At 36.9% G+C, this 19,710-nt stretch overlaps 1 protein-coding gene across 1 annotated transcript; it reads left to right on the top strand.

Annotated features, from left to right (window-relative positions):
- Positions 1 to 5,256: 5,256 nt before the first annotated feature.
- Positions 5,257 to 19,487, top strand: LOC113340837. Its single transcript, XM_026585898.1, has 4 exons — positions 5,257 to 5,830; positions 6,005 to 6,348; positions 18,349 to 18,689; positions 18,902 to 19,487. The coding sequence occupies exons 1-4, from the start codon at positions 5,257 to 5,259 to the stop codon at positions 19,485 to 19,487; spliced, it is 1,845 nt and encodes a 614-aa protein (XP_026441683.1).
- The last annotated feature ends 223 nt before the right edge of the window (positions 19,488 to 19,710 follow it).

Raw genomic sequence — 19,710 nt, 5'->3', positions numbered from 1 at the left:
TAAACACATATCAAGTTAGGTAGAGAAGAACGATAAGAAAGGTACGTGGTTCATTATAATTACTCTAAGCAAGTAAACAAAAAAATTGTTCAAGTTTATAGACATACCTTTTTAGAAGAATCCAATCGAATTCTACAGCCTTACCGAACATAATCTGTGTGCCCCAATTCTCGTGCTTCCCTCACCGTACGTCTCTGATCCCAGCAGGATACTACGCACTTGATTCCCTTAGCTGATCTCACCCACAACTAAGAGTTGCTACGACCCAAAGTCGAAGACTTCAATAAACAAATCTGTATCACACAGAAAAGTCTACGATAATAGATAAATCTGTCTCCCACAGATAAACCTACAAGTTTTGTTCCGTCTTTTAATAAATCAAGGTGAACATGAACTAATTGATAATCCGGACTTATATTCCCGAAGAACAGCTTAGTATTATCAATCACCTCATAATAATCTAAATCGTATGGGAGCGAAACTAGATATTGTGGAATCACAAACGATGAAACGAAGATGTTTGTGATTTCTTTTTATCTTGTCCTATCGGAGATATAATCTCAAGTCAATTATTCAATTGAACTCGTACGATAGAAAATGGCAAGATCAGATCGCTCAACTACAAGAAAGTAGTTTCGTCTGGCTTCACAATCCCAATGAAGTCTTTCAGTCGTTAACCTATAGGGTCTCGAGAAGAAACCTAAGGTTAAAGGAGAATCGACTCTAGCAAAACCAACTAGTATCACACAGGAGGTGTGGGGATTAGTTTTTCCAGTTGCTAGACGTCTCCCTTATATAGTTTTCAAATCAGGGTTTGCAATCTAAGTTACCTTTGTAACAAAGCATTCAATATTCACCGTTAGATGAAGAACCTGACTTATCCAAGCTAATATCTTTCAGCCATTAGATCGAAACTTAGCTTATCTCACACACAAATGAAATGTATTCATTTAGGTTTGAGTAACCGTACTTAAACGTGTACATTGGGTTGGTTCAAAAACAGTTAACAAATGGTTAGCCATATGAGCACTTTCATATTAACCGTATTTATCTTTCTCATAACTAGTTCAAATGACTCATAAGAACTATTCAAGAGTTATTCAATTGCTTAGGTCTTTATACATAGACACAATTGAAACAAAATCGGTTTGATTCACTTGAATCAATTCATGAACAATATAGCCACGGTTTGCAAAGATTGCATTCCTTATAATTTATTGTTTTAAGTTAATGAACAACCGATTTGAGAAATAACCAGCTTGGGTACGCGTACGGGTATGCGTACCTTAGCTACCAGATTTGAGTTTACAAACTCAGCAGAAATTTTCGGTTCGAAAACTTCCGTGGGTACGCGTACGGGTATGCGTAACTAAGGTGACTAGTTTACTAGCTTGCAAACTTAAAAACTCAGCAGAAATTTTCGGTATGAAAACTTCCGCAGGTACGCGTACTCAACCTGTCTCCTTCACCAATACCGCATGCACACATATACACGCACTTGGTTTCCGGCACATGGGTTTATAAACTAATGTGCGAACACAGTATATATGCTTATATCCATAGTTGGTAATCTCAACTCTACATCTCAATCATTGAAACATTCTTCTATAATGTCATAATAGTCGTTAGACCAAAAGAATCGACTATCGTCATCAAAGATATTTTCAAGATTGAAACGTCATCATGACTTTCGTCACGGGTAAAGATGAATGTGGTTAAAGCAAAAGCTTACCTACACAAATTTCGAGAAAAAAATAGGCGAGTAAACTCGGCTCGAAATAGCAAATGTGTATGTATGAAAACTATCATACTTATACGACTTTGTCTCAAGAGTAGGAGATAGAATAGACTTTTGAGTGATAGATAAGATCAAGTCTCCACATACCTTTTTAGTCGGATGAAGTTCCACTGGTTCTTCGAGTAGTTCTTCGTCTTCGTAAGATGATCGCAATGGAGTCTGGAGCTCAACTATACTTAACTATCCTAGACCGAGACTTAGTCATAAGTAAACTAGAAATCAAGACATATAGGTTTGATCGCTAACATTGACATACATGATTGAGATAGCAACGCATGCGAGTTAGACCGAGAAATGCTCTAACACTAACCAATCTCACACTGATTAAGGTACAGTCGCGTTCCTTACGCCTCTGAATCCCAGCAGGAATCTACGCACTTGTTTCCCTTAGCTGATCTCACCCACAACTAAGAGTTGCTACGACCCGAAGTCGAAGACTTGATAAACCAATCTGTCTCACACAGAAAGTCTATTGAATAGATAAATTTGTCTCCCACAGAAATACCTATGAGTTTTGTTTCGTCTTTTGATAAATCAAGGTGAACATGAACCAATTGATACACCGGACTTACATTCCCGAAGAACATCCTAGTAATATCAATCGCCTCACAATAATCTTAATTGTATGGTAGCGAAACAAGATATTTTGGAATCACAAACGACGAGACAAAGATGTTTGTGACTACTTTTTATCTTGCCTATCGAATATTAACTCTCGAGCAAATCTTAGAGAATATAGTACTCAATACGATAGAATAAAGAAAGATCAGAACACACAACTACAGAGATAATAGTTGGGTCTGGCTTCACAATCCCAATGAAGTCTTTAAGTCGTTAACCTATAATGGTTTTAAAAAAACCTAGGTTAAAGGATAATCGACTCTAGTCGCAACTAGTATCACACAGGAGGTGTGGGGATTAGGTTTCCCAGTTGCTATAGTTATCCCTTATATAGTCTTCAAATCAGGGTTTGCAATCAATGTTACCTTGGTAACAAATCATTCAATATTCATTGTTAGATGAAAACCTAATTAGACTCAACCTAATATCTTTCAACCGTTAAATCGAACTTAGCTTGTTACACACAAATGAAAAGTGACATCATTTAGATTTGGGTAACCGTACCTAAACGTGTACACCTTGTTGGCTCAACAATAATTAACCGAAGTTACCCATATGAACACTTTTATATCAACCTTGTTCATCTCAACACAACTAGTTCAAATGACTCAAATGAAACTAGTTATAAAGTTGTTCAATTGTTTATATTCTCATAGAAGTATACAAGACACAATTAAAGCAAAATCGATTTTGATTCACTCGAATCAATTCATGAACAATATAGCCACGGTTTGCAAAAGATTGCATTCCTTAATTTATAAATGTATTAATTCATGAAAAAACCGATTTTAGAATATATATAACCTACTCAAGTATACAAATGGGTACGCATACCTAAGTAGTCGGACTTGGTCTGGGTTCGCCAGTATGCGGACGGGTACGCATACTATCGTACACTACCAAACTCAGTTGAATTCCCGAACTTGAATTTACTCCGGTACACATACGGGTATGCATACTAAGTTCTCATACTTCAACTAACAAACCAGTACGCATACATGTATGCATACTATGGTTCCCGGACTTGGAATAACTTGCAAGAGTTAGCATACAAGTGCGCATACTGTGCTATATCCAATCATGGTTAATTGTTCTAAACTCCCATTTAAATTATTGAAACACTTGCGAGTTCGGCCGAGCAGTGCTCTAACAGTAAGGAAGGTGACTGTACCTTAATCGGTGCGAGACTTGGTTAGGGCTCAACTACATTCCAGTCCAAAGTTAACTTGTAGTAGGATAGTGTCTTTAGCGGCTTAATACAGTGTGGTGTTCAAAGCTGGACAAGGTCTCGGGGTTTTTCTGCATTTGCGGTTTCCTCGTTAACAATATTTCTGGTGTCTGTGTTATTTCTTTTCCGCATTATATTTGTTTATATAATTGAAATATCACAAGTTGTGCATAGTTCAATCACTTGATAAATCCTACCTTGCTTGTTGGATATAATTTGATTGACACTTGGGCATTGGTCTTTGGTACCGTCCAAGTTATTTCTCATATCAATCAGGCTCACGGATTTCTATATGTTCGATTTGATGATTGTACCGAGAAATAGAGATAAAGCTCTTTGATATATTTCTTGATCGAGTCTCACTTTTAAGTTGGTGCTCTCGGAATTATATTGGAGTTTAGTCCGTACAGATTGCCGAACGAGTTATTGGGTGTGGTTGTTATACCCCCGCTTTTTCAAATTGTATATGTACCCCGAAAAATTTCGTTACAGAGTTGCACTTAAGTCAAATACCTCCAAGTTAGAGGTATGTGCTCGTAAGATCTCGATTCAGACATCTGAAAATTGAAAAAACAAATGATTTAGCATTGGAGTTATGCTGACTCGGACATCCAATTGATAAAAATAAAATGAGAGAAGTGCTATCGGGACTGTGGATTGATATGGAAACATACATTCCTGCACATAAAAAAAAATCAGAAAATATTGAAAAAGGTTTACGACTTGTCGTGCTATTTTTTATATAAAAGAAAAATAGTTTGAAGTTTAATTTGTTTCGTACAACCTTTTTGTAACTATGTTATCTAATCGATTTATAGAGCAACAAAAAAAATATTATTAATATTAGTTGGAACACCAAAGCAACTGTGATTTGGTTCACCCTACATCATTTGAAAATTAGTATTCCAAATATGAAACAAATAAATTAGTTAATTCATTAAAAAATATGATGATACATTACTGTTATTTCACTAATTAAATTTATCATCTTGATGAAAAAAATATCATTCATTTGTTATTCAAACGAATTCTACTAATAAATCTCTTCAATCAAAAACCAAATCCATGTTAATTGTTAGGATGTAATCACGCTTATATAAAAGGAACACTCAATTCTACTTTAATTTTATAGTAGAAATGTGAGAATCGTAAATTAATATGTTGGAAGGGGTATGTAAGTTAGAGTTTATGATAACTTGTTGGAAGTTAAATTCAACCGAGACTATGGAACTGCAACTAGTTAGGAAACCAGTTGTGCTTGGTTATTACGTTTTAAGTTCTGTCTAGAACTTTCTGGAAGTTTGCAGAACTAAACTTGGAAGTCACGTTTGTTCTTACTTTTAGTAGTTTGCTCGTCTAGGAAGTTTAGTTATTTACGGGTCTTTTACTTAGTATTCTATTCTGTTTTCTTTGAACTAGTATAAATAGGCTACAAGCCTTAAGAGTTATGTATACGCGTCAGAAGAGTTTGTTGGTTTTAATAGATTTTTGTTTGGTAAAGTTCTTTGTGTGTTCTTCTATTTTTTTAGTTTTATCTTCTTGTCAGATCCTACATCTGGCATCAAGAGCTACAAGATCTTAGGACTGTGAGAAAGAAATTGCAGGCAAAATGGCATCCATTTCAAGCTCAATAAAGGTTCCAGTATTTGAAGGGAAGAATTTTGAGCATTGGAGAATACAGATGGAGAATATATTCAAATACCAAGAGGTATGGGATATTGTTGACACCGGTTATGTTGAACCTGAAGCAAATGCAGCTTCAACTCCTGAGGAAACATCAGCTTTACAAGAAAATAGGAAAAAGAATGCGAAAGCTACCTATATTCTTCATCAAGGAGTGCATGAATCTCTTTTCGATAGAATTGTGTACATCAGTGAAGCCAAGAAGGCTTGGGATGCTTTGAAAACATATTACAAAGGGTCTGACAAAGTAAAGAAGGTACGACTACAAACCCTAAGAAGAAAATATGAGTTATTACAGATGGAATCTTCAGAGAAAGTGTCAGATTTTTTCTCAAGAAAATTAAGTGTAGTTAATGAGATGAAATCTAATGGAGATATTATACAAGATGCTGCAATTGTGGAGAAGATTCTACGGAGTTTACCAGAAACTTTTGAAGCAAAAGTAACTGCAATAGAAGAATGCAATTCAGCAACAACTATGAGTCTAGATGAAATATTAGGTTCATTGCAAGCCTATGAGTAGAGGAAGACAGAGAATATGCTCAAAAAACCAGCTGAGGAAGCACTTTAGAGTCAGATTAACTGGAGTAATGGTCAATCATCAAACTCATATAGAAGACCAAAGAGAAATTTTGACAGAAGCAAGGTACGTTGTTATAACTGTAAAAATTTAGGTCACTTTAAAAGAGAGTGTCCTGAAAAGAAGGTTGAAACGCGGAATAATGCAAACTTTGTTGAAAAAGAACAAGAAGAATCTGAAGTTCTTTTACTAGCTTGTTTTACAGCTCAAGACCACAACAATAATAAGTGGTATCTGGATACTGGGTGCAGCAACCATATGTATGGAATGAAAGAGCTATTTGTGGATTTAGATGAATCATTAACCACAAATGTTAAATTTGGTAACAATGAGACAGTTCCTGTAATGGGAAAAGGGAAGATTGGTATTATTCTCAAGAATGGAGCTTATTCATATATCTTAGATGTTTATTATGTTCCTGGTCTACTGATCGTTGTCGTATGCGTCAAAAATAAATTCACTTTCCTAAAGTATATGATAAGAAAGAGTTCGTTTCCACAGAGAGGCGATTATAGCTATTAAGTATTCAATTTCCTAAGTAACCAATTAGGGGGATTTTGATTTTGTAAAGCAATATGAATTAAATTAAAAGCAAAGTAAATAGTAGAATGTGATCAATGAGAGAAAGATATTGGTCAAGGAATTCATCTTCTATCTTAAACAAGTGCTTGCATTCATGATTAGAATTATAATTTAATCTCTTTTATTATCAAAAGCCTAGAGAATCAAGAGAGCAAGATAATATATTAATTTCCTAAGTTCATCAACATACACATTAGAGCTGCGTATGTGAATTCTACCTAAAGAATAACCTAACACCTTGCGCTAATTAAGTTCAATTCCCAGGAGCATTAAGTTTTGGAAATAGGCTAATCAATGCAATTGTCATACATTGCGTTTGACAATTCGTACAAAGGTCAAACTTTACATATGATTACAAGAGTGTATCACTACAAACCGTAATCATATCATGCTCTTGTATTCGAGGTTATCGCTTGATGAAAAACCCTAAAATAGCTATGGACAAGGATGCAAGTTCAATTAATTGGTCACGTAACTAACCAAACATCTAAGTCCTATCACAATACATCAATCATGTGATTATTAAAACAATAGATATTTGAACGATAATCAAGAGAGAAAACTAATGCATTAATCAAGCACAAATTATAGATATAGGACTACATCCTTAACCAATAATATAAGATTCAGCTATTCATAGCTATGGAGTTCATCATAATCAATAATCAAATAAAGAAGATGAAAAATAAATACGAAAGCAAACCCTAGTTGTGTAAAAAAAAAGCGGCTCTCTCCTTAGCTCCAAGAATAATACGTCATATCAAATTTGTAGAAAGACTTCTCTTTTATAGCTCCTTTTGTTCCAAAATTAGGTCCAAGTCTTCAAATTCCATTAGATAAAAATCCACCAAGTCCATATGTGAGAAAAACCCATGTAGAAATTATCCCAAAAATATGTCACCGGAAAACTGGGCCTGCCGCCGGAAGTTGGACGGAAAAATGAATGGAAGAGTAGTTCAAGTGACCGGCAAAGTCCACCCGGTCACCGGTCAAACCTCGGGTCAACTGAGTTAACTCGGGTCGAACACCGAGTCATACCGAGTCAACATCTAACTTGGCTGAATGAGCTAACCGGTAGAGTCTAGGCCAGGGCTGTTGCAATCTTGCATAGGCAATTCTCAGTGTTGCACAATGATCGTACATCATTTCCCTTTTGACCTTGGTCAATCTCAAGCCAGTCTCTCGCCTGTCTCACCATAATCAGCAACACTACCAATCCCATTTCTTCTATGCATTCAGTCCATATCAATCTCGACCTGTATCACTACTTAGTTGTTGACATCACCAGCTTTAATTCATGCCTGCATCTTCTAAAACCCGTCGACTCCACTGAACATCACAGACCATCATCTCAGGCCATATGTTATGTTGCGCCATTAACATTACAACTTTTATTTGCCATTCACTGGAAACTTCAATGCCAAACATTCTGCACAACCGCATCATCAATTCATTCTCCTAACATCATCATCATCTCAGTCTCAATTTCTCCTTCTCAGATACAAATCAAATCACTTTCTCTGTGTTAATCAACCCTATATTTTCTTCATACTGAAATCAGTTTCCTCTCGATTGATTCTTTAGCCAACATCAAACAGCATCTCGATCTCATCTTCCACAGCTCAAATTTCTCGATCTCTCTGAAATATGGCGCAACCATTTTCTCTCGGTTTCAGGTAGAGTGGGAAATAATGAGAAGATAAAATCTTCTCTGATTTTTAGGGTAAGAGAAGCTGACATGATACAACCACTCAGGTGAATTGGCTAAGGGGGTACCCAGATGACTCTAGGCACCCTAAGTGTTGATACGTGCCACCAAAGAATGACAACTCCTTTTGCTCCATTGTGCTTCTAATAGCATTTGCATGTGAGAATTGCCTCTTTTGCTCTTCTTCGAATTTTTTCACCAAGAATAATCGTCTTTTACTTCTCATATCCGCTTCTCCTCTTCAATGTCTATTCATCACTAAAGCTGTCATGCTTTTCAGACAGAAATTGCATCACTAAAAGCCGACATACTTTTCAAACAGAGATGAAGAAATAAAAGCAAATAATGAGAAATAATCCGCCTCCAACAGGATTTGCACCTTTTTGCCTTTTAAGCGACGTCTCCCCTTCTTTTGTTCCAAATGACCCCAAAGTACCTAAATACTCAAAAACAAACATAAGATACATAAATTACAAGAAAACTTAGCAAAGAAAGCATAAACAATAGATAAATATTAAGGTGTTTTAGACACCTATCAAATTCCCCCACACTTAGACTTTGCTAGTCCTCGAGCAAATCAAACAAAATAATTCTAAAAGATACATACAACTTCGTCTCGTCGAGGCTACGGTTACTCTTAGCATGAATAACATGCCTTTGAACCCCTAGGTGTCCCTAATGGACGATTTATAGTCTCGTGAAGTTTACAAGAGGTGTACCTACAAAACCTTTTCTTCCAAATTCCAGCTACCTGTGAAAAATCTATGAATGACACTAAACATTTTGTACTTAGCATACTATCAATGATTATAGGAGGAAGTACCCACTTTCGAATCCAATTCATAAATAGTAGTAAAGCTTTATCAGAAAGTTAACACAACCACAATACTCGGAATCGAATCAACCACAATCACATGAAAAGATTAAGAAGATTGATATAGAAAGTAGATGGTGGCGAACTGTTGACTAAGGTGAACGGTGTTTCCCATATCTTTCTGAAGGTCACTGCCAAAACAAACCTAAAAATCCTATTGGATTGAGATACTGGTCTGAATTCTAATATCAACACAGCTGGCATATACAAGGGAACCAGCGGTCGACAAACTTAATTCTAAATCAATTCACTGGCATATACAAGGGAACTAGTGATTGATTTTATTCAACATAATAATAATATTTTTCTTTTTCTTTTTTTCAATTTTTTTTTTATTTTCAAATCGACAACATGATTGGATCTTTTTGAATCCAAGCGCATGATTCCTATCAGCAGATTACATGGTAATTGCCATGGATCCTGCACTCCACGCTTTCTTAGGCGACGGAGACAGGGAGAACACACACATATTTCTTTATCCAAGTGTCATATTTATTCCTTTTGGTCAATTGGTCGGTCTCTTTTTTTTTGGTAGTAACTCAATCACTTTATTTCATCCTAGCAGTGATAACAATTCGATGTTCGTGCCCCACCAATTCACTTAGAGAAACAATAGATAAATATGGAAAAATAAAAATAGAACGTGATATGGTGACGACTCCGAGATATGGTGACAACTAATATGTTATTTCTTCTTACATTTTGTTCGTTTTCATATGAATACACTCTACTAATGGGTTCTTCAACTCCTACAACCACGATGTTTCCATTAGTGTAAGGCACAAGTTGCTAGACTTAGGAGGTTATCATCTTCTTTCTTTTTTCTATTTTTTTTTCCTTTTTTTTTTTCAAATAAAGGCATCAAATCAACTATCTATACAAACATATAAATGCTCCCCCATACTTAAACTTTACATTGTCCTCAATGTAAATTAAGTCATTCAAAGTAAAGTTCAAGGTGGGAAATTTCGCAAATGATATGCAAAAACAAAGATAAAATGCTTAGAATAAAAAGATAAAGATACAAAACCAGTGGGTTGCCTCCCACTTAGCGCTTGGTTTAAAGTCGTCAGCCTGACTATCTCTTTGCTTGCTAAGGATCCTCCAGAAGGAGTACTTCCACAAGGTTAACTCCTTCCACGACTTCCGAAGAGAAGTTCTCATAGTATGGTTTAAACCGGTGCCCATTTACTTTAAGCTCATTTCATGTAGCTAAACTACGAATTTCCACTGCACCATGAGAAAACACATTAGTCACAATAAAAGGTCCAATCCAACGTGACCTTAATTTACCGGGAAATAATTGCAAACGAGAATTAAACAAAAGCACTTTCTGCCCAATGCAGAATTGTTTCTTTGTAATCATACTATCATGAAATGCTTTAGTGTTTTCCTTGTAAATCCGTGAACTTTCAAATGCATCATTGCGAATTTCCTCTAACTCTTGGAGTTGCAACTTCCTTTGCCTTCCAGCACCATCCAACTCCATATTGCATTGCTTAATAGCCCAAAACGATTTATGCTCAATTTCCACGGGTAAGTGACAAGGTTTACCATACACAAGCATAAAGGGAGACATCCCAATAGGTGTATTGTATGCGGTTATATACGCCCACAAAGCATCATTAAGTCGCATGCTCCAATCTTTCCTTGTTGGAGTCACTGTCTTCTCAAGAATGGATTTCACCTCCCGGTTGGAAACCTCGGCTTCTCCATTTGTTTGTGGATGGTAGGGTGTTGCAATCCTATGCGACACATTGTACTTCCTTAACAAGTTTTGCAAGAACCTGTTTTTGAAGTGTGAACCTCCATCGCTAATTATAGCCCTTGGAATTCCAAACCTTGCAAATATATTTTCTTGCACAAAATCTGAAACAACTTTAGAATCATTAGTTGGGGTGGCCTTAGCTTCTACCCATTTCGAGACATAATCAACAACAAGCATGATATAATAATTCCCATTAGAATTGACAAAAGGGCCCATAAAATCAATTCCCCATACATCAAAAACCTCAACAAATTAAATAATAGTTTGTGGCATTTGATTTCGAGCACCTATATTGCCTGTTCTTTGGAACCTATCACATGTGATACAAAATGCATGCGCATCCTTAAACAAAGTTGGCCAATAGAAACCACATTCTAGTACCTTGAGAGCGGTTCTCTTGATCCCAAAGTGTCCTCCACAAGCATATGAGTGGCAAAAAGACAAGATAAAATTAAATTCTGATTCGGGAATGCACCTTCTTATTACTTGGTCACTACAATGTTCCATAAGTATGGATCATCCCATATGTATTGATTTCCTAACTTCTTAAGTTTGTCCCTCTCAGCACGAGACAAGTTCTTTGGGATTTGTTTAAACACTAAGTAATTAACAATATCAGCGTACCATGGTTCTCCAAAGGCAATTGAGAATAGTTGCTCATCCGGGAAACTTTCACGCAATGGGATAGCTTCCTTGTCCACAGCAAGACGGGTCAAATGATTCACAACGATATTCTCAATTCCTTTCTTGTCTTTAATCTCTATATCAAATTCTTGCAAGAGCAAAATCCATCGTATGAGCCTCGGTTTCGCCTCTTTCTTTCTAAGCAAGTACCTAAGTGCTGCATGATCAGAAAAGACAACAACTTTTGTACCGATTAGATAAGAGCGAAACTTTTCCAAAGCAAAAACAATAGCTAATAACTTTTTTTCAGTGGTTGTGTAGTTTTGTTGGGCTTCATTGAGTGTCCTAGAAGCATAATAAATGGCATGAGGTATCTTCCCCACACGCTTCCCAAGCACCGCACCAACCACATAGTCACTTGCATCACACATGAGCTCAAAAGTCTTGCTCCAATCCGGTGGTTTAATGATAGGGGATGAAATCAAAAGTTCTTTCAAACGATTGAATGCCGCCATACACTTATCATCAAAGTTAAAAACCACATCTTTTTGCAGTAAATTGCAAAGTGGTGATGCTATCTTGGAAAAATCCTTGATGAATCTACGATAAAAACCTGCATGACCAAGAAAAGAGCGTATCCCTCTCACCATAGTGGGAGGGTTTAGAGCACGAATAAGGTCTATCTTAGATTTATCGACTTCCAAGCCTTTAGAAGATATTATATGGCCTAAAACTATGCCATGAGTTACCATGAAATGACACTTCTCCCAATTCAGCACAAGATTTGTTTCAACACATCGTTCAAGGATTAATGATAAATTGTGCAAGCAAAGGTCAAATGAATCACCAAAGACACTAAAATCATCAATGAAGACTTCGATTATGTTTTCAACATATTCTGGAAAAATACTTACCATACACCTTTGAAAGGTAGCTGGAGCATTGCACAATCCAAAAGGCATCCTTTTATAAGCAAAAGTACCGAAAGGACAAGTGAAAGTGGTTTTCTCTTGATCCTCCGGTGTTATCACAATCTGATTGTAACCTGAATATCCATCAAGGAAGCAATAGTAAGAATGTCCAGCTAAACGTTCAAGCATTTGATCAATAAAAGGTAATGGAAAGTGATCTTTTCTAGTGGTGGCATTCAATTTTCTATAATCTATACAAACCCTCCAACCGGTTTGCACACGAGTTGGGACAAGTTCATTCTTATCATTCTCCACCACCGTCACACCTGATTTCTTTGGTACCACTTGTACCGGGCTTACCCACTTGCTATCGGATATGGGGTAGATAACACCCACATCCAAAAGCTTGAGTATCTCCTTTTTCACAACTTCCATCATGGGGGGGTTCAAACGACGTTGTGCTTCCCTTGTAGGCTTTGCATCGTCTTCCAGTCGGATCTTGTGCATATACACGGCAGGACTTATACCCTTGATATCGGAAATTTTCCATCCTATGGCCGTCTTGTACGTCCTTAGAACCCTTAGAAGTTTTTGCTCCTGTAATTCACTAAGCTCATTAGAAACAATCACAGGTAATTCTTCGTTATCACCCAAGTACAAGTACTTTAAGTGACTTGGAAGAGGTTTCAATTCTAACTTTGGAGATTTAACAATAGAAGGCACAAGCTTTTCATCATTGCAAGGTAAAGAAGCATATGAAATATTCTTAATTGCTGATGTTTCCGTTAATGAGTCAAGAGAACCAATGGTTTATTTAATCTCATCACCATACTCCAAATCATCATCAATGGGTGTAGTGAGCACGGTTTCCAAAGTATCAACACCATTCAACTCAAACATTTGTTTCACCAATGTATCCATCACGTCAATGGAGAAACAAGAGTGGACATCACTAGGATATCTCATCGTCTCGAAAATGTTGAAACGTATTATTTCTCCATCAAACTCCATAGTTAGTGTTCCCTTGTCCACATCAATAATGGTTTTCGCCGTTTTCATGAAGGGACGCCCAAGTAGCAATGGAAGAGATGAGTCCGGTGAACCTTCATCCATCTCTAACACGCAAAAGTCAGCTGGAAATACTAGTTGATTAACCTGCACAAGAACATCCTCAACAATACCCATTGGGTAAACATTAGAGCGATCGGCTAATTGCAATACAATTCCAGCCTTTTTAAGAGGACCAAGATCGAGTGAGTTATACATAGATGCAGGCATAACATTTATGGATGCACCTAAGTCCAACATAGCTTTGTTAAATCTGGTGTTACCAATTGTGACGGGAATGTCAAAGCTACCGGGATCCTTGCACTTAAGTGGGAGTTTGTGTTGTAAGATTTTCGAAGCATTCTCCCCCACACTTAGCACTTCATTACCTTTGAGCCTTTTCTTTTTCGTACACAAGTCCTTCAACACCTTTGCATACTTTGGAACTTGCTTGATTGCATCTATAAGTGGTATGTTCACATGGATCTTCTTGATAACGTCTAAAATCTCCTTTTCTAGTTCCGCCTTCTTGGAATTTGTAAATCTACGAGGAAAAGGTATAGGAGGAACATAAGTAGAAACCGAAGTTTTAGAGTTAGAAATAGGTACCTCAGAAGTTTGGGGAGAATCCTCATTTTTCTCCTCCAAAACAGGTTCCTTTGGTGTTTCCACCTTGCCCGAATCAGTATCTTCGGGTTGCACAAGTTGTGTACCGTTTATCAACGTAATTGCATTGACACCCTCTTTTGGGTTGATAGGTTGAGAAGGGAGTTTCCCAACATTTTGTGCCTTCAACTGGTTCAACTCAATAGCCATAGAACCAACTTGAGTTTGCAGCTCCTTAACCGTGCTCTCCGTTCTTTGCATAAAAGATTTCAGCAACTCTTCCATACTTGACCCCTGATTTTCAGGTTGTTGTTGTGGAAATTGTTGTTGCTGAAATTGTTGTTGTTGTTGTCGTTGAAATCCACTCGGACAGTTGAAAGTAGGTTGTTGAACCTCTCCTTGCTTGTTGGCATATCTAAAATTTGGGTGATCTCTCCATCCCGGATTGTAAGTTTTGGAGTAGGGATCATACCGTCTTTGTTGATTTGGAAAGACAGCATTAGCTTGTTCGTTGGGGTCTTCATACCCTCGAAGAGACTTTGGTATCACCGCGGCTGCAACTTGTTGCATCATTGCTGTCATGTTACCCATTTGTTGACGAAGTTCTTCGACCTCACTCACTTCATTTACTCTCCTAAGAAGCACATCTGAACCACGACTTGAAAATTGTTGCGAGTTCGCTGCCATGTTCTCAATCAACTCTCTAGCTTGTGCCACCGTTTTGTTCACAAGTGCACCACCACCCGCAGCGTCAAGAATATTCCTATCACTTGTTTGGAGTCCTTCATAGAAGTATTGGATTATCATAGCGTCACTGAATTGGTGTCGAGGAAAACTTGCCACCAATCTCTTGTATCGTTCCCAACATTCTTATAAAGATTCTCCCACATTTTGCTTCATCCCGCAAATCTCCTTCCGAATTTGAGTAGCCTCTGATGCTGGAAAATATCTCTCTAAAAAGAGTTTCTTCAACCCATTCCATGTTGTGACACTTCCGCAGGGCAAGTAATACAAGAAATCCTTAGCACTATCCGCCAAAGAGAATCGGAAAACTTTTAACATTGCACCATCCGCATCAGTATCCGCTGGAAGCATGGCCGTGACAATGGTGTGGAAGTCCATAAGATGCTTGTTTGGGTCTTCATTCACCATGCCATGGAACTTTGGTAATTCTCTAAGCAACCCCGGCTTGATCTCGAAAGTGGAGTTTGTTTGAATACACCATTGTTGTGTATCCAACTTGTGATAAGCCAAGTCCTTGAGTGTACGATTTGCATCACCCATTGCTTCTTCTTCTTCTTCAACTAGTGGTTCTTCTACGAATGGAACCTCTTGTTCTTCTTCTAGTTGTAACTCTTCTTCCACTTCTAACTCTTGTTCTTCCGTCGTGTCTTGACTTGGTTGGAGTATTGTGCCTCTTCGAGTAGCTATCCCGCACCTTGGATAGTTCCAATCTTTAGAAGCCAAGGAATAGGTACCTGAAAAAAAATTCTCACAAACAAGTAAGAAAAACGAAACAAGAAACAAAAAGCAAATATGAAAGCATAAATGATGATAAGAAACTAAAAACTTAATAACTAGCCGTATGCCTCCCCGGCAACTGCGCAAAAATTTGATCGCTGTCGTATGCGTCAAAAATAAATTCACTTTCCTAAAGTATATGATAAGAAAGAGTTCGTTTCCACGGAGAGGTGATTGTAGCTATTAAGTATTCAATTTCCTAAGTAACCAATTAGGGGGATTTCTGATTTTATAAAGCAATATGAATTAAATTAAAAGCAAAGTAAATAGTAGAATGTAATCAATGAGAGAAAGATATTGGTCAAGGAATTCATCTTCTATCTTAAACAAGTGCTTGCATTCATGATTAGAATTACAATTTAATCTCTTTTATTATCAAAAGCCTAGAGAATCAAGCGAGAAAGATAATCTATTAATTTCCTAAGTTCATCAACATACACATTAGAGCTGCGTATGTGAATTCTACCTAAAGAATAACCTAACGCCTTGCGCTAATTAAGTTCAATTCCCAGGAGCATTAAGTTTTTGAAATAGGCTAATCAATGCAATTGTCATACATTGCGCATAACAATTCGGACAAAGGTCAAACTCTACATATGATTACAAGAGTGCATCACTACAAACCGTAATCATATCATGCTCTTGTATTCGGGGTTATCGCTTGATGAAAAACTCTAAAATAGCTATGGAAAAGGATGCAAGTTCAATTAATTGGACACTTAACTAACCAAACATCTAAGTCCGATCACAATACATCAATCATGTGATTATTAAAACAATAGAGATTTGTACGATAATCAAGAGAGAAAACTAATGCATTAATCAAGCACAAGTTGTAGATATAGGACTACATCCTTAACCAATAATATAAGATTTAGCTACTCATAGCTATGGAGTTCATCATAATCAATAATAAAATAAAGAAGATGAAAAATAAATACGAAAGCAAACCCTAGTTGTGTAAACAAAAGCGACTCTCTCCTTAGCTCCAAGAATAATACGTCATATCAAAGTTGTAGAAAGAGTTCTCTTTTATAGCTCCTTTTGTTCCAAAATTAGGTCCAAGTCTTCAAAGTCCATTAGATAAAAATCCTCCAAGCCCATATGTGAGAAAATCCAATGTAGAAATTATCCCAAAAATATGTCACCGGAAAACTGGGCCTGCCGCCGGAAGTTGGCCGGAAAAATGACTGGAATAGTAGTTCAGGTGACCGGCAAAGTCCACCCGGACACCGGTCAAACCTCAGGTCAACTGAGTTAACTCGGGTCAAACACCGAGTCATACCGAGTCAACATCTAACTTGGCTGAATGAGCTAACTGGTAGAGTCTAGGCCAAGGCTGTTGCAATCTTGCACAGGCAATTCTCAGTGTTGCACAATGATCGTGCATCATTTCCCTTTTGCCCTTGGTCAATCTCAAGCCAGTTTCTCGCCTGTCTCACCATAATCAGCAACACTACCAATCCCATTTCTTCTATGCATTCAGTCCATATCAATCTCGACCTGTATCACCACTTAGTTGTTGACATCACCAGCTTTAATTCATGCCCGCATCTTCTAAAACCCGTCGACTCCACTGAACATCACAGACCATCATCTCAGGCCATATGTTATGTTGCGCCATTAACACTACAACTTTTATTTGCCATTCACTGGCAACTTCAATGCTAACCATTCTGCGCAACCGCATCATCAATTCATTCTCCTAACATCATCATCATCTCAGTCTCAATTTCTCCTTCTCAGATACAAATCAAATCACTTTCTCTGTGTTAATCAACCCTATATTTTCTTCATACTGAAATCAGTTTCCTATCGATTGATTCTTTAGCCAACATCAAACAGTATCTCGATCTCATCTTCCACAACTCAAATTTCTCGATCTCTCTGAAATACGACGCAACCATTTTTTCTCGGTTTCAGGTAGAGTGGGAAATAATGAGAAGATAAACTCTTCTCTGATTTTTAGGGTAAGAGAAGCTGACATGATACAACCACTCAGGTGAATTGGATAAGGGGGTACCCAAATGACTCTAGGCACCCTAAGTGTTGATACGTGCCACCAAAGAATGATAACTCCTTTTGCTCCATTGTGCTTCCAATAGCATCTGCATGTGAGAAATGTCGCTTTTTCTCTTCTTCGAATTCTTTCACCAAGAATAATCTTCTTTTACTTCTCATATCCACTTCTCCTCTTCAATGTCTATTCATCACTAAAGCTGTCATGCTTTTCAGACAGAAATTGCATCACTAAAGACGACATACTTTTCAAACAGAGATGAAGAAATAAAAGCAAATAATGAGAAATAATCCTCCTCCAACAACATTTGCACCTTTTTGCCTTTTAAGCGACGTCTCCCCTTATTTTGTTCCAAATGACTCCAAAGTACCTAAATACTCAAAAACAAACATAAGATACATAATTTACAAGAAAACTTAGAAAAGAAAGCATAAACAATAGATAAATATTAAGGTGTTTTAGACACCTATCATCTACATCAAAATCTACTTAGTATGGGGCAATTAGTAGAAAGAGGTTATAATATGAATATCTTAGATGGAGTTTGCTCAATTCGTGATAAAAAAAAAAAAAAAACTGATTGCAAAGGTGAATATGATCAAGAATAGGTTATCTCCCTTGAATATACAATATCAAAAGGAGATATTCTATAATTCAGAAGTACAAGAAAGTTCAGCAGCAGTACAAGAAAGTTCATCAACACAGGATGATACTTGGTTATGGCATATGAGATGAGGACATGTCAATTTTAACAGTTTGCAATTATTATCAAAAAAGGAGATGGTTTCAGGTCTACCAGCTATAGATTATCCTGAGAAGAAGTGTGAAAGTTGCATATTTGGTAAACAACACAGAAAACCTTTTCTTATAGGGAAAGCAAGAATAGCAAGGCAACCTCTTGAATTAATTCATTCTGATCTTTGTAGTCCTATGGAAGAAGTTTCACGTGGAGGAAATAGATATTGCATCACATTCATTGATGATTTTAGTAGAAAAACGTGGGTTTATCTACTAAAGCTAAAAAGTGAAGCTGCTAATGCTTTTAAGAACTTTAAAGTATTTGTTGAGAAACAAAGTGGAAAGAAAATCAAGATTTTACGTACTGATAGAGGAACTGGGTACACAGTAAGTGACAAGTTTCTAAAAGACTGTAGTATTCAACATCAAATGACAACAAGATACACGCCACAACAAAACGGTGTAGCAGAAAGAAAAAATAGAACTATAGTAGAGATGATCCGTACAATGAGAAAAGCTAAAATCTACCAAAAGAGTTCTGGGGAGAAGCTATATCATGTGCAGTTTATTTGTTGAATAGATGTCCTACCAGATGCTTACTAGACAAAACTCCAGAAGAAGCATTGACAGGAAGAAAACCTAGTGTTAGGCATCTCAAAGTGTTCGGATGCATAGCATATGCACACATACCAACAGAAATTCGAAAGAAACTGGACAACAAAAGTGAAAAATGTATCTTTCTTGGATACAGTGTTGCTACAAAGGGTTATAAGCTGTATAATCCTGAGACAAGAAAGATGATCATTAGTCGAGATGTTATTTTTGATGAATCAAGTCAGTGGGACTGGAATTCAACAGAAGATAATATTGTCTCTGAAGAGCAAGGAATTGTAACTTTACAAGATATTGTTCCTGAAGTTACTACTCCTACTACTGTTATGGAGACTGAAACACAACAACAAGAAGAAGAAGAATCAACACGTCTTGTACGTAATCGTGTTGCACCAATAAGACTTGAAGATTATGTGGTGACTAGAGATGATGAAGATGAAGATCTTATTAATTTTCCTTTATTTGGAGACAGTGATCCGATAAATTTTGAAGAAGCATCTCAAACTAAAGGTTGGAGAGAAGCAATGGATGATAAAATTCAAGCAATTGAAAAGAATAAAACTTAGAAGCTCACTACATTTCCGCATGATAAGAAAGCCATTGGAGTTAAATGAGTTTACAAGACAAAATATAGACCTAATGGTGAGAATGATCGTCTTAAATCTAGACTTGTTGTTAAGGGGTACAAACAGAAACCAGGAATTGATTACTTTGAAGTTTTTGCTCCTGTTGCAAGACTTTACACTGTGCGATTATTAATTGCAATAGCTGCGCAACACCAGTTCAAAA

This window comes from Papaver somniferum, unplaced genomic scaffold (assembly GCF_003573695.1).
Source record: "Papaver somniferum cultivar HN1 unplaced genomic scaffold, ASM357369v1 unplaced-scaffold_24, whole genome shotgun sequence".
Taxonomy (NCBI): domain Eukaryota; kingdom Viridiplantae; phylum Streptophyta; class Magnoliopsida; order Ranunculales; family Papaveraceae; genus Papaver; species Papaver somniferum.
This window is presented reverse-complemented; position numbering and strand designations above follow the sequence as displayed.